Below are 18,315 nucleotides of genomic sequence, written 5' to 3'. Positions count from 1 at the left end.
TGGAATTGCCAGAGCAGCTGGGGCTGCCCCTGGATCCCTGGCAGTGCCCAGGCCAGGCTGGACACTGGGGCTGGAGCAGCCTGGCACAGGGGCAGGTGTCCCTGCCATGGCAGGGGTGGCACTGGGTGGGCTCTAAGGGCGCTCCCAACGCAGCCATTGTGTGCTTCTGTGATTGCCCAGAGGGATGCAGCAGCAGTGCCCTCAGTGCCATGTCTCTGTGCGGGTGCCTGCCCCAGGTGAGCCCTCACCTGCTCCAGCTCCTGCTCGGCGTATTTCTGGCGGCTGAGCTCGTTCTCAGTGCCCTCGCGCAGCTCCCGCAGCCTGTGTGCCTCCTGCTTGGCAATGCTGATCTCGTCCTGCAGCTTCTTCTCCAGGTGCACCTTCTCCACCTCCACGGAGCGGTGCTCCTCCTGCGCCTTCTGCAGCCTGCAACACACACACAGAGCCAGGGCCAGTGCTGGGCCAGCTCCCCGAGCCCTGCAGGGAGCCAGGACGGGGCTGCCCTCCAGAGCCAGCCCTGCTCTGCTCTCCAAAACCAGCCCTGTGCTCTGCTCTGCTCTCCAGAACCAGCCTTGTGCTCTCCAAAACCAGCCCTGTGCTCTGCTCTCCAGAACCAGCCCTGTGCTCTGCTCTCCAGAACCAGCCCTGTGCTCTGCTCTGCCCTCCTGAGCCAGCCTTGTGCTCACCAAAACCAGCCCTGTGCTCTGCTCTGCCCACCAGAACCATCTCTGCTCTGCCATCAGGTCCAGGTCCAGCCCTGCCCTGCTCTCCAGAGCCAGCCCTGCCCTGCTGTGCCCACGGAGATGGCAGGGAGACAGTTCACCACGGCTGGGAAGAAAGGAAATTGTCAACTGCCCGGTGTCAGCTCGATCAGTTGATCAAATCCTCAGGATGCATTTTCTTCATTTCCCACAGCACACCCAGATTTCCTCCAATGAGTCTCAAATTAAGCTCAATTTTCAGTATTGTCATCAAAGTGAAGACTTTGATAAGACAAAGCAGGGGAAGGTCTGCCAGAGCACATCAGACCGCCCAGAGGGGATGGATCCACCTTCCTCCCACAACACCCTGCAAATCCAGACACGGCTCAGTCCTGCCTGGACATCCTTGTTCCTCCTCACGACACACTGAATCAGCAGGAATACATGGCAGCAATGAAACCCTGGATCTCCATGGATCAGCGGGATCTTCCATGAGGAGCTGACCTGTGCTGAGGCTGTGAGGCTGGCAGGGCCAGTGACCTGCAGAGAGGATCCGAGTGGCACCTGTGCCAGGGGACACTGCACCCACCTGGAGCTGTCCCAGGGAACTGAACAGAGCCCAAGAGCTGTCCCAGGGGACTGAACACAGACCAAGAGCTGTCCCAGGGGGAAGACACCATTGGCCAAGACCATTAGCAAGGGGAATTCAACAGAGACATGGAGCTGTCCCAAAGTGAAGATGACAGCGACAAAGAGCTGCTGCAGAACTGAAAGCACGTGTCTGACACGAGCTGGGACAGGCTGGCACAGCCCTGCAGTCACCAGGACACCCCACACGCCCTGCTGGCACAGCCCCGGGCCCTGTCAGGCCCCACACACGATGTTCACTCACACAAGTGACACGCTGGTGACGTGTCCCCCTCATGCCTGGCCACGGGGATTTGGGGGCACAGCTGAGGAGTCATTATGGTCGTTTTTAGCTGAGTGGGGCAGGGGCACTATGCAAGGACGGGGCCATGCACAGGCACCTGGCTGGGCTGGAGAAGCTCCCACAAGGACAGGGCTTGCTGCTGCACCTGGCTGGGAGCAGTGCCTGAGGCTGCAGGCTTCACTCCTGCAGGCTGGGACAGATCACCCCCAGCAGCAGGAACCAGCAGTGAGACCACCCCTGCCATGGCAGGGACACCTCCCACTGTCCCAGCCCCAGTGTCCAGCCTGGCCTTGGGCACTGCCAGGGATCCAGGGCAGCCCCAGCTGCTCTGGGCAACCAGGGGGCTCCAATTCCAGGAGCTTCCACACAATCCACACATCTCCAAAACAGACCTGCCCACTCCCTTCAGGCTTCAGTAGGATGTGCCAAGACTTGATGATCTTGATGAGTCACTTAATGGCCTGGGAAGTGTCGCTGCTGCTGCGGGGCGTTCTCCAAGGTGCTCTGGAGATGAATAAAGGCTGGGGTCTGGTATGAACGCTCCCAGCTCCTCAGGAGCATGTCTGAGCTGCTCAGCAGATTCCAGCACTGGCACTGGAGAGGCATCTGTGCCTTCCCGAGGCTGCTGGGCACGGAGCTTCACCCAGCCAGCCCAGCAGGGCCCTGCACGCTCTGCAGATGGAGTCTCTGAGCAGAACTGCAGCACGACCTCTCCCCAGGCCCCGGAGCACTGCGGCTGTCCGGAGTTATCGCTGTTCCTGTGGCAGCTGAAGATCCCAGCTGGACCCCGCTGGGCCAGGATGAGGAAGGGAAGGGACATTTCCCCTCAAGAGGCCTCCCCAGGCCCCAGCTCGCCTCGCAGTCCCTGAGCACAGCTCGGTGCCCTCTGAGGAGGACGAGGAGCCCCAGCGGTTTTGTGTTTCTTCCTGAGGGGCTTTAGAGCATTAGCTGAACTTCCCAGGAACATCCACTTGTTTACACGGCTCTGCCCTCAGCAGCAGGGCCCAAGGTCACTCCCCACAGGCACATTATTCCCAGTTTGGAGCTCGGAGGTGACACCCAGCCGAGCCCTCCTGCCCTGGACACCGCTGCTCCAGGGATGGACACTGAGAAGGGATCCCTGTCTCCTTCCAGACGCAGGAAAAATAAATCAAACTTTCTTTGGGAGTGCTTCCAAGCTGTAAGACAAAACTCCACGAGGCTGTGCGGAGCCAGCTGTGGGCTGGAGCCACAGAGGGGAGTGGATTTGTGCCAGGGGAACGTGCCCAGCGTGGCTCCATCACCTGGGAGCTCTCTCCTCAGGGACACCACTGGTGTCACCTCACTGGGGAACAGAAGATCTTCCAGCAACACTCACGGGCAGGGTGAACCCCTGGAGGCTCTAACGGGCTCCTGGGCAAGAGGTGGGGCTGCACACCTGGGGAGGCACTGCACAGATTCCCAAAAGCTGGCTGGCTGCAGGCCTGACATCCTCAGGATCCTGGCACTCACCACACCCCATGACCGGCCTGGCATCAAACTCATGCTCACAGAAGTCACTGGAAATGCAGCCATCAGCTCACAGGGCCTAGTTAATGTTTATCCTCCCAAACTCCACTGAAACCTCACAGATAATCGTTACAGACCCACATTACCCTGCTCTGTTGTTTGCTAAATCTGCTAAATCTGCCCTTAAAATATTCCATTGCCAGAGCCCCCCATGGGTTTGTCACCACCATGGCTGGAGGCTCTTCCCTGTCCCAGGAGATCCCCATGTCCAGAGGCTCTCTTGGAGCATGCTCTCCCATCAGTAGCTCTGCTGGAACCATGGCACTGATTCCGGGGCCTGAGACTGCAGGATTTGATCCATGTGCCAAAAGCCCAGACATTCCTATTTAATACTCCAAAATGATGTACTTTTTTCACTTTCCAAGCAACACCCTTCAACTCAGGTATTGCTTCCCCACACAGCTCCAAGAATTCAAGAGGGGATGTGTAAATCCCTGACTGCTCCCACTGTTCAAACACAATTTTTCCCCACCAAAAGCCAAGGTGAAACAAGCTTGGATGACAAATTCCACGTGAGCTGGATTGCGTGGCAGGAGTGGGACTGGACAAGCTCCAGGATCCCTCTGAACCCTGGTTCTGTGACTGGGAAAGAACAGCCTGGTCCAGGAGTCCCTGCAGGAGGAACTAGGCTCCTACCTGAGCTCCAGAGGCTGCTGGCAGCTTTGCCAGTCCCTCAGGAAGGGGCTGACTCTGGCGTGAGGCACCAGGACAGCTAGAAACAATCATTTCCTGAAACCTGCAGGAACAGAACTGTGCAGGAAGGGCTGAGTGCTCCAGCTGGATGGACAGTGGGAACCTACCTCTCCTGCAGGTCATGGAGAGACTGCTCAGCCCTGTGGAGACCCTCCAGGTCCTTCATCATCTTCTTCATGTGCTCCTTGGAGTAGCGGTTCTGGATGTAGGCGAACCAGCAGCCGCCCACGCCGATGACGATGGACACCACCAGCATGAAGTCCTTGAGGTGGTTGTGACGAGTCACTGCAAGAGATCAGAGACACTGCTGGAGCCAAAGGATCACTGGGGGGACTCCAAAGGGCTCTGCCTGCACCAGGATTCAGGATTCACCAAGGGAAAAGCTGAGCTGGGTCAGTATTTAAGGGGGAAACAAGAAGCTTGAAAACATTTATTCCATTTGGAGACACAACAACAACAACAAAAGGATGAAATTCCAAATCTTCCAGCTCCAATTTGCCTGGCAATAAGTGCTCCAGGGGAAACTGCACAGAGGAACCCCTCCAGAATGGCTGTGATCTCCCAGGGCAGCACAGGTAACTAAGAACAAAATAAACACTTGGAAAAACACTGCTGAGATCACAGAGCTGGGGCAGCTCAAGTGTCCAACTGTCAAGCTGCCAAACTTTCCACCAGAATCACAACTCAGTGTGGAAATTCCCTTTTCCAACAGTAAATTCAAGAAAAGGTGTTGATGCACGTGAGAGGATGAAAGCAATTAAGTGGGGGCTCAAGTGCTAAACAAAGCCCAAAAGATGAGTCAAGCAGGTTGTTTTCCTGTAACTCAACCAAGTGAGTGCTGGAAAAGCCACAAATGAAAGAGCAGCTCAGTCTAGTGAGCTGGGACCTAATGATCAGCGTGATTGCTAACGATTGTTTGGTTTTGAACCAAACAACAGGCAATTCACACCAGGTACAGGGAAAAAATACCTGCACTGCAGGGCAGGCGCTGGCACAGGGTGCCCAGAGAAGCTGCGGCTCTGAAGGTGCCCCTGCCATGGCAGGGGTGCATTAGGCAGGGGATGAAGCCCCTCCCAAGCCAAGCTGTTCTCTGAGCACACATCTGGCAGGGCTGGGGGGACACAGGAGGGGACCTGGGAGATGGAAACTCGAATTGGGAAGGCAGAGCACAGCACGGACTGGCCTGGATGGACACGTGGGACAGGGCTGCTGCTCCCTGCCCGCGATGCAGAGGCTTCCCCTCAGAGGGAGAGGGACAGGAGGCCTCCCCAAGGCCCAGGAGAGAGGGAAGCACCATCTGCCCCAGCAGCTGTGATCCCTCACTCCCTGCAAACACACCCAGAGTAACTCCAACTCCAGAACGAAACAAGGTGAGCGCTGGCCCCGCTCCCCCTCCGGATGGATTAGCACAACATCCTCTTCCGAGGGAGCAGATCCTGGCAAGTGCCTGCACATCCCTCAGCCCCAGCCCCAGCAGCTCCCATCTGCAGAGTGCTTCGTGTTCCACCCTCCCACAGCCCCGCTCTCCTGCCCCTGGGGCCATTCCCTGCCAGCCCCACCCCACCTGGTCCCCGTGCTGCCCTGGTGCCAGCTGTGCTCAGCTCCAGCTGGGAGTCCAGCACGGCACACATCCTTCCCCTGCACCAGCCCTGGCCAAAGACACGGGCACGAGGAACCCCTGAGGAAAACCCAGCTCGGATGGGAATGCAGAAGCATGGAATGCCAGAATGCCTTGGGTTGGGAGGGACCTCAAAGCCCACCCAGGGCCACCCCTGCCAGGGCAGAGACACCTTCCCCTGTGCTAGGCTGCTCCAGCCCCAGGGTCCAGCCTGGCCCTGGGCACTGCCAGGGATCCAGGGGCAGCCCCAGCTGCTCTGGGCACCCTGTGCCAGGGCTGCCCACCCTGCCAGGGAACAATTCCTCATTGCCAAGATCCCACCCAGCCCTGCCCTCTGGCACTGGCAGCCATTCCCTGGCTCCTGGCCCCACAGAGCAGAGGGGCTCCAGCCCTGGGAGCACTCCATTTTCTCACCTTCACTGTAGATGCTCTTTTCTGGTCTCTAATCCCAACCAACCCTCCTGCAGCTCCAGACCTTCCCCCTTGTTCAGTCATTTCACTTCTTTCAAACACCAAGCCCAGGCAGAGCTGCAAACCCAGCAGGACACCAAGTCCTGCAGCTGAGCAGAACAATCAGTCTGAGATAAAACTGTGCCTGTCCTCCCTCCTCCTTTCCCAAAAAAAAGGAAATGAGAAAGGTGGAGAAGTCTGCTTTCCATGGTGCACGTGGCTTTTCCTGCAGCCTTCGCAGCGCAAGGTGAGCTCAGGTCTGCCTGCTGCTGGGAGCAGCCACGGCCACACGGGTGCAGAACAGGCTGTGGCAGCCCTGCTGCGGGCCAGGGACAAACCCAGAGGATTTAAATCACAATCGACTGCACAGGAACAATCTGAGGCCCTGCCACAGTGCCCTCGGTCTCTGGCCCAGGGCACAGGAGCAGCAGGGAAAGAGATTAAATTACAGAAAGTTCTGTCCCAAGCTCAAAAGCAGCAGAGCTGCACCTGCAGAGCCTCCAGCCCTGGGACACAACAGCAGGAGCTGCTGGAGAGAGCCCAGAGGAGCCCCAGGGCTGCAGCCAGGCTGGGAGATCTGGGGGGGCTCACCTGGAGAGGAGAAGCTCCAGGGAGAGCTCAGAGCCCCTGGCAGGGCCTGAAGGGGCTCCAGGAGAGCTGCAGAGGGACTGGGGACAAGGATGGAGGGACAGGAGCCAGGGAATGGCTGCCAGTGCCAGAGGGCAGGGCTGGATGGGATATTGGCAATGAGGAATTGTTCCCTGGCAGGGTGGGCAGGGGCTGGGATGGAATTCCATCCCTGGATCCCTGGCAGTGCCCAAGGCCAGGCTGGACACTGGGGCTGGAGCAGCCTGGCACAGGGGAAGGTGTCCCTGCCATGGCAGGGGTGGCACTGGGGGGGATTTGGGGTCCCTCCCAGCCCAAACCATCTTGGGATTCCATGTTTCACCTGCAGTTGTGCTATTTTGTGCCAGATAAATTCCTGAATCACAGGAACAGGACCCCAAAGGGACAGACACAGAAGGAATCACCTCATCTTGCTTGCATTATAATTGCACCACGCTCCCTTGCACTTGGATTAATTACAGAGCTGCAGTGGTCAGACCTGTTTGCCGGAGGAAATGGCAGGGCTGGAGTCTGGCAGCAAGAACCAGACCTGGAGGGATGGCAGGAGCCTGCAGCTCCACATGGAAACTGGCCCTGGAACCTGGCTGGAACCTCTGCCACGAGCCAGACACCCACCCCTGGAGCCCTGGGTTGGGAAAAGCTTCACCCAGCAGCAGGAACGGCACCGTGTCCACTTGCTGTGATCCCCACGGGCAGCAGGGTGTCTGGATTTGGGAGCCTGCAGGAGGCCTGGGGCTGCAACTGAGGCTGCTTTTATCAAAGCTTTTACACCTGCGGTGAACAGAGCTTCAAGAGAGGAGACAAACCCTTGGAACTCTGCACCTGTGCACCACAGCCCAGTGCCAGCAGCTCGGGGACCCCCAGAGCCCAGCTCTCCTCCAGAGCCACCTCCCCTGGCCATGGGAAAGGAGGTGTAAAGCAGCTTCTGCAGCTTGAAAGGTCACTGAGCACTGCCCAAAGCTGCCACTGGTGCTGGCTCCTGGAAGGTGTTGTGCAATCCATTCCTGAAGGAATTGGTTTAGCTAAACAACCTCTCCTCATGACTGGAGACAAAGCCATTCAGATGACCAGAAACCAGCAAATTTTACCTTCTGAAAAGGGATCAATCTCTCCTTCAGCTGCAGATATTAAAGTGTATTTCCTCTTCTCACACACCCTGTACATACAGTCCTGGAACCACGCAATGGGGTGGGTAGGGAGGGACCTCCAAGTTCATCCCATTGCACCTGCTGCTGTGAGCAGGGACACCTTCCAGTGGCCCAGGCTGGCCTGGAAAGCTCCCAGCAGGAGCTGAGGGGTGTGTGAGCAGCCCGAGCACCACGGCTCCCTGCTCGCTTTGATCTCCGTGCCCCAGCGAGGGTCAGAGAGCTGCAGGGCAGAACAAACAGCTCCAGCGTGCCAACAGACATTAATTCCCAGCCAGTACAAGCCATTCACTCTGCCATTTACACAGCACAACAACTCTGGAAGAATTCTGCCCCCAGCGCAGGAGTCGCTGGGCTGGAGCCACCCAGGCATCAAAAAGCTTCAAATTCAACACAGGCAATAAATGAAAACCAAACCGTGCCTGTGCAAAAAGAGGCTTTTCAATAACTGTGAGCAAGAATGGCTGATTGCACGAGCCAGGCCTGTGATTTCCTCCCTGTGCTCTGCCAAGCCTCACTCTGTGGTTCACACTGTGCAGGCAGTTTTCCCAGGATAGGGTGGGAATGGCTGGAGAGCAGCCCTGGGGAGAAGGATTGGGGGTGCTGGAGTGGGAGAGGCCAGACACGCCCCAGCCACGAGCACTGGGACCCTGAAATTCCTGTGGTGATCCCCCAGCACGGGCAGCAGGAAAGGGGGGATTCCACCCCTCTGCACCCAAAGCCCAGGGGAAAGCCATGCCAGAGAAGGAGAGAGACAAAAGCACCTTCAGTAGGGAGCAGCCAGGAGCCAGAGGGAACTGGGAGCACCTGGAGCGTGGAGATACACATCAGAGAGCTTGAGATCCTGATAAAGCATCAAAGGAGCCTCCCACCAGCCACCCTGAACTTCCCATCCAGCCTGGGGCTCCTTGCCTCCTCCAGAGGTGGGTAGCTCACAGCCTGAGTCACCAGCAGAGCCTCAGGACAGGGCAGGGGAGCCCCAGGAAAGCCCAGGACATGATGGCAGAGCTCCAGGCCACGGCAGCAGCTGCCCTGGGAGCAGGCAGGATAGGACTGCTGCCCTCCAGCACCTCGCCCCCACCATCAGCACCACAGAGGGGCAGCAGGCTTTACCCTGAGGACACAGGAGATCCCAGCAGGACAGCGGGAGACGCCAGCTGCACCTCTGGGACAGCCCTCTGGGATGGGAACGCCAGCCCAGGATGCTCCAGCCTCCAGAGCTGCTCCCATAAACCCAGGACCAAGCGCTCCTGCTCCAGGGGAACTGTGCTGGGGTGACTCCCCTGGCTCAGGCTGTGCTGGGCACTTTGGGTCAGCCAGGCCTGGCTCTGGTGCCCAGTCTGAGCAGAGCTGGGGGCCTTGGGGGTGGCTCCCAAGGCTGGGCAGGTGGGATGTGGGTACTCACACAGGGGAGGCCCGAAGAGCACCGTGTCCAGAGCCTTGAGCTGCAGCTTCTGCCGGTGGCTGCGGTCGGTCATCTTGAGCACAGTCCCCATCATGGTGGCGTTGTTCACTGCCAGCCTGCACAACAGGGGGACAAACTGCTGTGGGCACCTCCAGCAGGGCCAGCAACACGGCAGGCACGAGGGGGAGGCAGAGCAGGCCTGGGAGCTCCCTGCTACCAGGGCAAATTGCTCGCTGCTGCTGTCTCTGAGCAGGGTGTCTCTAGGACACTTGGCAGCAGCATTACTAGGACTGGGAGAGAGCAGGAAAAACCAGGGCCAGGCCTAATTCATTCCCTCACAGCATGAGGAACTGATTTCCCATCAAAACCCATCTTTTGGTGTCCCATCAATCGCTAATAAGTTTTTTTCAACCAAATCTCCATTGCCTTTACATCCTGTGTCACAGACCACAAACCACAGCTCTGCCTTGGAAGGGATGTGCGCACACATTGTGCTGCCTCAAAAACATCCTCAGTCTATCCCCAGTTAATCCCTCCTTCCCAGTCAGTTAAAAAGGCTTTTTTTAGTGACAGGAACCTTTATCCAAAAAAGCTGCACTGAGGTTTTTCAAACCTGTTACCAGCTTAGGTTGACTCCCATCCAGTGCTCCTCTTCCATGGAATCATGGAATGGTTTGGGTTGGGAAGGACCTCAGAGCCCACCCAGTGCCACCCCTGCCAGGGCAGAGACACCTTCCACTGTCCCAGGCTGCTCCAGCCCCAGTGTCCAGCCTGGCCCTGGGCACTGCCAGGGATCCAGGGGCAGCCCCAGCTGCTCTGGGCACCCTGTGCCAGGGCCTGCCCACCCTGCCAGGGAACAATTCCTTCCCTGTATCAAACCCAAATTTCCCCTCATTCCACTCACAGCTGGAGCAGAACTGGGCAGTGCACAGGCCCAGGAACTTCAGGGGATGAGAGGAGCTGACTGCTGCCAGGCCCTGGGTCTGTCCCTGCACACATCCCATGGGGACACTGTGGGCAATGACCTGGGCATGGCACTGACCTGGGCATGGCACTGACCCGGGCATGGCACTGACCAGGACATGGCACTGACCTGGGCATGGCGTGGCCGCTGAGCTGCAGCTTGCGGAAGGTCTCCTCGTACTGGGGCAGCTCCACGTAGGAAATGAGCCACTGCACCACCTCGTCCACCGTCCAGTTGTACACTGCAGAGAGCACAAGAGCCCACAGCTCATTCGGGGGCATGGACACCGGGGAGTCACAGCTTTGGCTCGGGAGGGACCCCACAGCCCACCCAGTGCCACCCCTGCCATGGCAGGGACACCTTCCCCTGTCCCAGGCTGCTCCAGCCCCAGTGTCCAGCCTGGCTTGGGCACTGCCAGGGATCCAGGGGCAGCCCCAGCTGCTCTGGGAATTTCATCCCTGCCCACCCTGCCAGGGAACAATTCCTCATTGCCAATATCCCATCCAGCCCTGCCCTCTGGCACTGGCACACTCCAGGCAGTCCTGCAGGACCTCAGCGCCCCCCTCGTGGGACCATTTTTGCCCAGCCTCAGGAACTCCTGAGGTTCTGCTGCCCCTGAGCCCCCACAGACCCCACATGGCGTGGGAAGAGCTGCCTGGAGCTTTCCCTGGGACAACACACCTTTCCCAGGGCTGGTTTGCCCCTGTGCTCCCAGTTCCCAAAATTAAGACATGCAACGAGGCCATCAGATAGAGGAGCAGAGGAGGCTCCACCTCCTGCCACGGCACCAGCAGGGCTCGGGCTGGGCACCCTGGCAGGACCAACACCCAGAGCGCTGCCAGGTGCCAGCTGGGATCACTGGGATTTCTAGCAGCCAGGTGATCCTGCAGCCTCCACACTCCCAACAGGGAATGCTCATCCTCAGCACGTGCCCAAAGGCCCTGAGTTCTGAGGTCAGCTCCCAAAGCCTCACCCCCTGCTCCAGTCCCTGGCACAGGGTGCCCAGAGCAGCTGAGGCTGCCCCTGGATCCCTGGCAGTGCCAAGGCCAGGCTGGACACTGGGGCTGGAGCAGCCTGGTGCAGGAGAAGGTGTCCCTGCCATGGCAGGGGTGGCACTGGGTGGGATTTGGGGTCCCTCCCAACCCAAACCCTTTGGTGATTCTGGGATTCCCTGTGAGCTTTGACCAAGAGAAGCACACACGGAGGGTACAATCAATCCGAAGCAGCTTGAGGAGGCATCTGTGGGAGGAGGTGGAGCAGGTGCTGCAGCCCAAGTGAACCAGGTGAACTTTGCTCCTCAGCCTCCTCCCCGGGCATCTGTGGATTATTCATGGAGCTGTCATGCTGCTCCAGAGCCGTGAGGAAACCTTAGGAAATCAAGCTGCTGCCTTGGCCACTTTGTTGTGCTGTACTTGCAGCAATGCTCTGGAGGCAAACACAATCCCAGAATCCCAGACTGGTTTGGGTTGGAAGGAACCTAAAATCCCATCCAGTGCCACCCCTGCCATGGCAGGGACACCTTCCCCTGTCCCAGTGTCACGTCCAACCTGGCCTGGGACACAGCAGATGTGTGTATGGGACAGAGGGGGCTTTGTAACACTTGAATTGATCACCCCCTGGCCCTGTCCCTGGCAGGGCTGCATGGCTCTGCTGCTCTCCACGAGCACAGAAACATCTTCCCAAACTCCAGGGAGCCCAACGCCTCCCACAGGGAGCTGGGGGGTGAGGGAGAGGAGGGATGGGTGATCTGGGAGAGATGAGGGAGCTGGGGGACATGGGGGAGCTGAGAGACATGGGGGAGATGGAGCTCAGAGAAATGAGATGAGAGATCTGAGAGAGATGAGGGAGCTGGAGCTGAGAGAGATGAGGGAGATGAGGGAGCTGGAGCTCAGAGAAATGAGATGAGAGATCTGAGAGAGATGAAGGAGATGGAGCTGTGAGAGCTGGGGGAGCTGAGAGAGATGAGCGAGCTCAGAGAGCTGACTGAACTGGTGAAGTGGAGAAAGATGAAGATGAGGAAGCTGAGGGAGCTGAGGGAGATGGAGCTCAGAGAAATGACAGAAATGAGAGAGATGAGGGATCTGGGAGAGATGAGTGAGCTCAGAGATGGAGCTCAGAGCTAACTGAGTGGATGAAGCTGAGGGAGGTGATGAAGCTGAGGGAGGTGAGGCAGAGCCCAGTGCTGAGCGAGGACACCAAGGCTCCAAAGGAAGGTGCCATCCCCACGGACACTGGCACAGTGACCCAGCTGCAGGGTGGCACAGACGAGGCCACCAACCTGCCCTGGCTGCAGGGAGCTCCTGTCACTGTCCCACACACTGGGGACACCTGTGGCTGTGGGCACCAGCAGGATGGGAGAAGCCACAGGGCCTGCACGGTGACATCACCAGCACTTGCCACAGGACGTGAGGCCACATCCCCAGCCAGCAGCCCCGCTGGCCCTGGGCTCCTGCAGAGCCCCTGGCTCCTCTCACTGCCATGTACAGCCGTGTTTCTGTTGGGAAGAATCCCTGAGAACCACAGGCACAGATGAGCAGGGCCCTGCCCTGCCTCCTGACCCCAGGGGCTGACCTGGCATCGCTTCCATGGCTGGGGCAGAGCCGGGCTCACCCAGGTGCCATCCCTCAGACCCAGCACCAGTGAGGGCATCACAGCCTTTATCTTCTGCCATAATTCAGGGGCAGAATCTTTTTTTTTAACTTTCCTCATGTGACCAGGAACAGCAGTGATAGAAGGGAGGAAAAGCAATGGCTTGGTAAAGAAATGACACAGCCCAGCTACCCCATCCCTGTGGGATGTCAGTGCCCTACACAGCTGCTTGTCACACCCACAGGAGGGGGCAGACCTTTCCTAGGAGCCTGATTGATGACTTCAGCTCCAACTCCAAAATCAGGCTTCAAGTTTCCCTGGCAGTGCCCAAGGCCAGGCTGGACACTGGGGCTGGAGCAGCCTGGCACAGGGGAAGGTGTCCCTGCCTGGCAGGGGTGGCACTGGGTGGCTGTGAGGTCCCTCCCATCCCTCTCTGTGATTCCATGACATCAGAGCACCCTTCAGAAACCAGCCACTTATTCTATCAGCCCGATCTAAAGATGATGAAAGGGAAAACAAGAGCAGGAGCTCAGTCCAGCCCTGGACACCCACTGTGCCACAGCAGCTCTGCCAGGCCCCGGGTGTGCCGGGGCAGGGACAGAGCCAGGGCAGGTCAGTAATTAGGGGCCTGGTGAGTATCAAGGGATGTTCTCCTCCATCCCTTAATGACTTCTACCCTTTCCCAGCTGACAGCAAAACACACTCCAGGCAAAGCCATGTGTAAACAGTCCTGTAAGGGGATAAATATTTCTTACAGGAGGCACTCCTTGCACACAGGAGGCACAGGGACTGGGAGTCATGGAATCACAGCATCCCTGAGGCTGGGAAACCCCTCTGAGCCCACAGAGCCCTACCACCCCAGCCAAGGCCACCACTGACCATGCTCCCAAGTGCCACATCCACAGGGCTGTGATATCCCCCCGGATGTGATTCCAGCCCTGTCCTGGGCAACTGTGCCACTCCTAAAGTGCTGTGGACAAGAATTTCCAACACATCCCTGTCCAGCTCCATGGGAGAGAGTCTGGTCTGGGATACACAGCCCTGGATTTGTCACATGGATATCACAGAGACTGCTTTGGGCTGTGAGGTCCCTCCCAGCCCACCCAGTGCCACCCCTGCCATGGCAGGGACACCTTCCCCTGTGCCAGGCTGCTCCAGCCCCAGGGTCCAGCCTGGCCTTGGGCACTGCCAGGGATCCAGGGATGGAATTCCATCCCAGCCTCTGCCCACCCTGCCAGGGAACAATTCCTCATTGCCAAGATCCCACCCAGCCCTGCCCTCTGGCACTGGCAGCCATTCCCTGGCTCCTGTCCCTCCTTGTCCCCAGTCCCTCTGCAGCTCTCCTGGAGCCCTGGCAGGGCTCTGAGCTCTCCCTGGAGCTTCTCTCCTCACGCACAGCCCCACTGTGCTGTCAGCCCATGCTGCAGATGCTGCACCTCACTCAGTGCTCCTGGGCACGGCAGGCACTGCTGCACTCCCTGCAGCTGCATCCACAGCTCTGGGAACACAGAGACATCCCAGAGCCATTTAAGGACTAATACAGGAAAGTCAAATACCAACAGGACACAAAGGAGAAACTGGAATTTCTGTGGCAGGTGAGCTGATTGGAAGATTAATATCCAGTATTTCAGGGAGTGGATACAGACAGAACTCCTCTCTTAGAGATGAGGAGCACTGAAAAAAACTGGATTAATGATTTCTGTGGAACTCTGTGTGAAAGCACTGGGGAAGCACTTGCCAGTCTTAAAAGTTTGTTCCAAGATTCCCAGGTTTCAGGAGGTCTCTCAGCAGAGGCTGAAGTCCCACCACCTCCCTGGGTGCTGGGATGAATACCAGCACTTTGGAGCTAAAAGTTATTTCTACATGGACTGTACTTGACACTTCCTGGATTTTATTCTCCCTTCTTTTCACTGTGAAGGAGCTTTCCAGGTGCAGAAAGTTTCTCCTAAGGAAAACACCACGTGCAGGAAAGCTCCCAAGCAGCTCTACTGAATATTCAGGATTTTATCACCCCAGTAGAACGCCAGCTGGAACTGGGTGTTTGAAGAACCTGAATTTGGCTGTATTTAACACCCATTTCTAGGGCAGAGGAACAAAACAGGAGCTGATCCTTTGGTGGCCACGCTCAGGTGCAGCAGGAACAGTTTGGAAGCACCAACCCTGAGGAAATCCTGGGAATCCACACCTGGGAAAGGGAGCTGGAAGAGCACAAGGCCTGTGCAAGGGAGGAAACGCAGCACACTCTCCTGAGAGCTGCACACTCTGCCCAGGGCATCTGCAATCCAAACTCTCTGGCACTCCTGGGAAAGGATTTCTTGGCTTTTTGCCCTTTTTTACCTTCAGATGTTTTCCAGGCCTTCCAGAGGTCTTCCACACTGATGAGCTTGTCCTCTCCATGGAAAGTGCTGTGCTTGACTGCTGGGTCATGGTAATTCAAGTCTTCCCTCAAGAACTAGGAGAGGAATTAACAGCAGGATTAAGCTTTGGTTCATCTTTCAGGGAGATGAGGAGCATAAAAAAAATTCTGAATAGTAATAATTTTGATGGGAGAGTCATAGCAAATCTGAATTTTAGAAAACCCATCAATATAATTGATATATTAGATATATACATCTATCTTTTATACAGATTTAAGTATGTTCCCTGCAGTACACCCCTGAACAGCTCTGTTCCTGGGAAGACCAGCCAGGAAATATTCGGAAAGTAAATACATTAAATTCATTTATGGTGGAGAAGGGATAATTAATCAGAACCTTTGATCTTGGGATTCCAGACTTTTCCTTGAATTATAGTAACACCAAAAACCCATCTAAGTGGCACAATGGAACCAGCTTTATGTCACTGGAGTAAGAACCCAAGAATTATTACTGGATTTGATCTGCACCTTCAAATCCAAGGTGGAACAAATGCCACAGGCAGGAGGGGAGGCAGTTCCACTGGAAAATATAAATAAATCCCAGCTCAGTGGGGCCCAGAGCAGCTGGGGCTGCCCCTGGATCCCTGGCAGTGCCCCAGGCCAGGCTGGACACTGGGGCTGGAGCAGCCTGGCACAGGGGAAGGTGTCCCTGCCATGGCAGGGGTGGCACTGGGTGGATTTAAGGTCTCTTCCAGCCAAACCAGGCTGTGAAACCCACCAGGGAGCCACTCACATTCCAGTGCCCAACAGGTGGAACCAAGTTCAGGGATAATTCCACATTCCCACCCCCAGGACAAGATCCCCACACGGGCAGCTTCATCCCTGGGCTCTTCCACGTGGAGCAGGATGATACCCACACCCAAAGACCCCCTCAGATCTGGAGGTGGTGTTTCAGCAGCACACAGGGCACGGAGATCTGGGCAGCTTTACACCCCAGCTCCCTGCAGGAGCCGCAGAGGCAGCCCCAGCCTGGGGCTCTGCCCTGCTGCCCAAAAGCTGCCACGGCTCTTCCCGCCCAGCAGAACACAGGAAAACCGAGAATCTGGGGGAATGTGGGAAATGGGGGAACGTGGGGAAATGGGGGAAACGTGGGGAAATGGGGGAAACGTGGGGAAATGGGGGAAACGTGGGGAAATGGGGGAAACGTGGGGAATTTGTGGGAATGTGGGAAATGGGGGAAATGGAAAATTTGGGGGAATGTGGGAAATGGGGGAAATGGAGAATTTGGGGGAATGTGGGAAATGGGGGAAATGGAGAATTTGGGGGAATGTGGGAAATGGGGGAAATGGAGAATTTGGGGGAATGTGGGAAATGGGGGAAATGGAGAATTTGGGGGAATGTGGGAAATGGGGGAAATGGAGAATTTGGGGGAATGTGGGAAACAGGAAATTTGGGGAAATGTGGGAAATGGGAGAATCTGGGGAAATGTGGGAAACGGGAAAATGTGGGGAAATGTGGAAAATGAGGGAATCTGGGGAAATGTGGAGAATGTGGGGAGATGTGGAGAATGTGGGGAGATGTGGTTTCAGCAGGGCTGAGCCTCGGGGCTCCAGCCGTGCCAAGCCTTGGCGAGAGGCGCCGTCGCCCGTGACCGAGCGGGAACGCGGCAATGTCACCGATGTCACCGGCCTGCTCCAGCTCCAGCTCCCACCACGGCAGGGTCAGCTGCTGCTCTGTATATTTAGCTCCTCGGGAGCACAGAAAGGAAAGGTGATCCCTCAGCTTCCCTCGGGCTGACGGCGGCCAAAGCAAAGCCAAGGACTCGGCGGAGGGGACGGAGCTGGGCTGGGGGATGTCCCGATAAACGAGCAGGGAGAGGATGCAGGATGGGGCTGGGGGAGCTGGGCTGAGCCCACCAGAGCCCAGAGACCTTAAAGCACATTTTCCACCAGAACCTTCTGGGGAAAAGACAAACTCATGGAGTCCCAGGCTGGTTTGGGCTGGGAAGGACCTTGAAGTCCACCCAGTCCCACCCCTGGCATGGACAGGGGCAACTTCCACTATCCCAGATGTTCCAAACCCCAGGCACAAGAACCACGGTGCAGAGCACTGACCTACTTGCAAACCACTGAGAAGCCGCACTTCCAAGTGTTAAAGATCCCACTGATCCCAAGCCTGGAGACACCCAAAGCTCTGAGCCCCGGGCAGAGGGTGGACCAGACCATTGCCAAGGCCCCACAGACCATCTCCAAGATCCCATCCAGACCACCCCAGCATCAGCCAGGCTGTGAATCCACGAGGACAGAAGGAAAAATGAGTCAATCCTGAGTCTCCCCATCAAGTTCAGGGAAAGGCAAACCCTGGTCAAACCAGCCAAAAGCAATGGGACCAGAACCACTGCTCCAAACCCCAGGAGGAGCTGGGATCACAGTGCGAAGACTCAGCCTGGGAATGCTGATCTTGGTACTCTGGGGCCTCCAACAGCAGGAGGACCTGGAGCTGCTGGAGAGAGCCCAGAGGAGCCATGGGCTGCTCCAGGGCTGGAGCCAGGCTGGGAGAGCTGGGGGTGCTCACCTGGGGAGGAGAAGCTCCAGGGAGAGCTCAGAGCCCCTGCCAGGGCCTGGAGGGGCTCCAGGAGAGCTGCAGAGGGACTGGGGACAAACTTGCTGGCTGAAGGCACACTCAGAAATGAGCAGATCCACAAAATGGGATTTCCTGAAGGTTTGATTTTTTTTCCCCCATAGAATCACAGAATTTCCTGAGTTGGGAAGGACCCAAAAGGATCACCAAGTCCAAGTCCTGGCTCTGCACAACCCCAACAATCCCCCCTTGTGCCTGAGAGCATTGTCCAGCCTCTCCTTGAACTGCATTCTGTGGTTTTTTTTTCTCTGCAGAAACTCCAGCTACTGCAGTGATTTTTCAAAGCTTCCCATGCCTCCCACATCCCTGGATGTGTGCCACCCTCCCCGCTGAGCCCCAGCTCCCGCTGTGCCGAGCCACGGGCCAGACCCGGCCACGTGCCGGCAGCTCGCTGCGCTCCCCAGCTCCAGCAGCTGCTGCGAGCCTCCAGCTGCACCACGGGGACCCAAAACTCCTGTCTCCACAGCCTTCCCCACCCAGCGCACCCAGGCAGAGGGATCTGGCTCGGGGAGGAGCCAGAGAAAGGATGAGCAGCAACACAAACCTTGTTTCCTGAGGAAACCAGGCTGGCAGCGTCCCAGAGCCCTGGCACCGGGCAGCCACGTCCCAAAGAGCCGGAGCTGCCTTGGCTGTGAGCGTGGAGACAGG

General features: G+C 57.4%; 1 protein-coding gene across 10 annotated transcripts in view; it reads right to left on the bottom strand.

The window, feature by feature from the left end:
* Positions 1 to 18,315, bottom strand: part of STIM1 (stromal interaction molecule 1) — a 70,985-nt gene that overhangs the window by 24,861 nt on the left and 27,809 nt on the right. For all 10 annotated transcript variants that reach the window (XM_038130295.1, XM_038130285.1, XM_038130267.1 and 7 more), the window contains 5 exons: positions 15,009 to 15,123; positions 10,212 to 10,323; positions 9,119 to 9,234; positions 3,981 to 4,158; positions 249 to 426 (listed from right to left, as the gene is read on the bottom strand). In XM_038130295.1, coding sequence (XP_037986223.1) covers positions 249 to 426; positions 3,981 to 4,158; positions 9,119 to 9,234; positions 10,212 to 10,323; positions 15,009 to 15,123 — 699 coding nt within the window. The remainder of the gene's footprint in view (positions 1 to 248; positions 427 to 3,980; positions 4,159 to 9,118; positions 9,235 to 10,211; positions 10,324 to 15,008; positions 15,124 to 18,315) is intronic.

This window comes from Motacilla alba, chromosome 1 (genome assembly GCF_015832195.1).
Source record: "Motacilla alba alba isolate MOTALB_02 chromosome 1, Motacilla_alba_V1.0_pri, whole genome shotgun sequence".
In the NCBI taxonomy this organism is placed as follows: domain Eukaryota; kingdom Metazoa; phylum Chordata; class Aves; order Passeriformes; family Motacillidae; genus Motacilla; species Motacilla alba.
The sequence above is the reverse complement of the archived record's forward strand: the minus strand, read 5'-3'. Positions and strand labels throughout refer to the sequence as shown.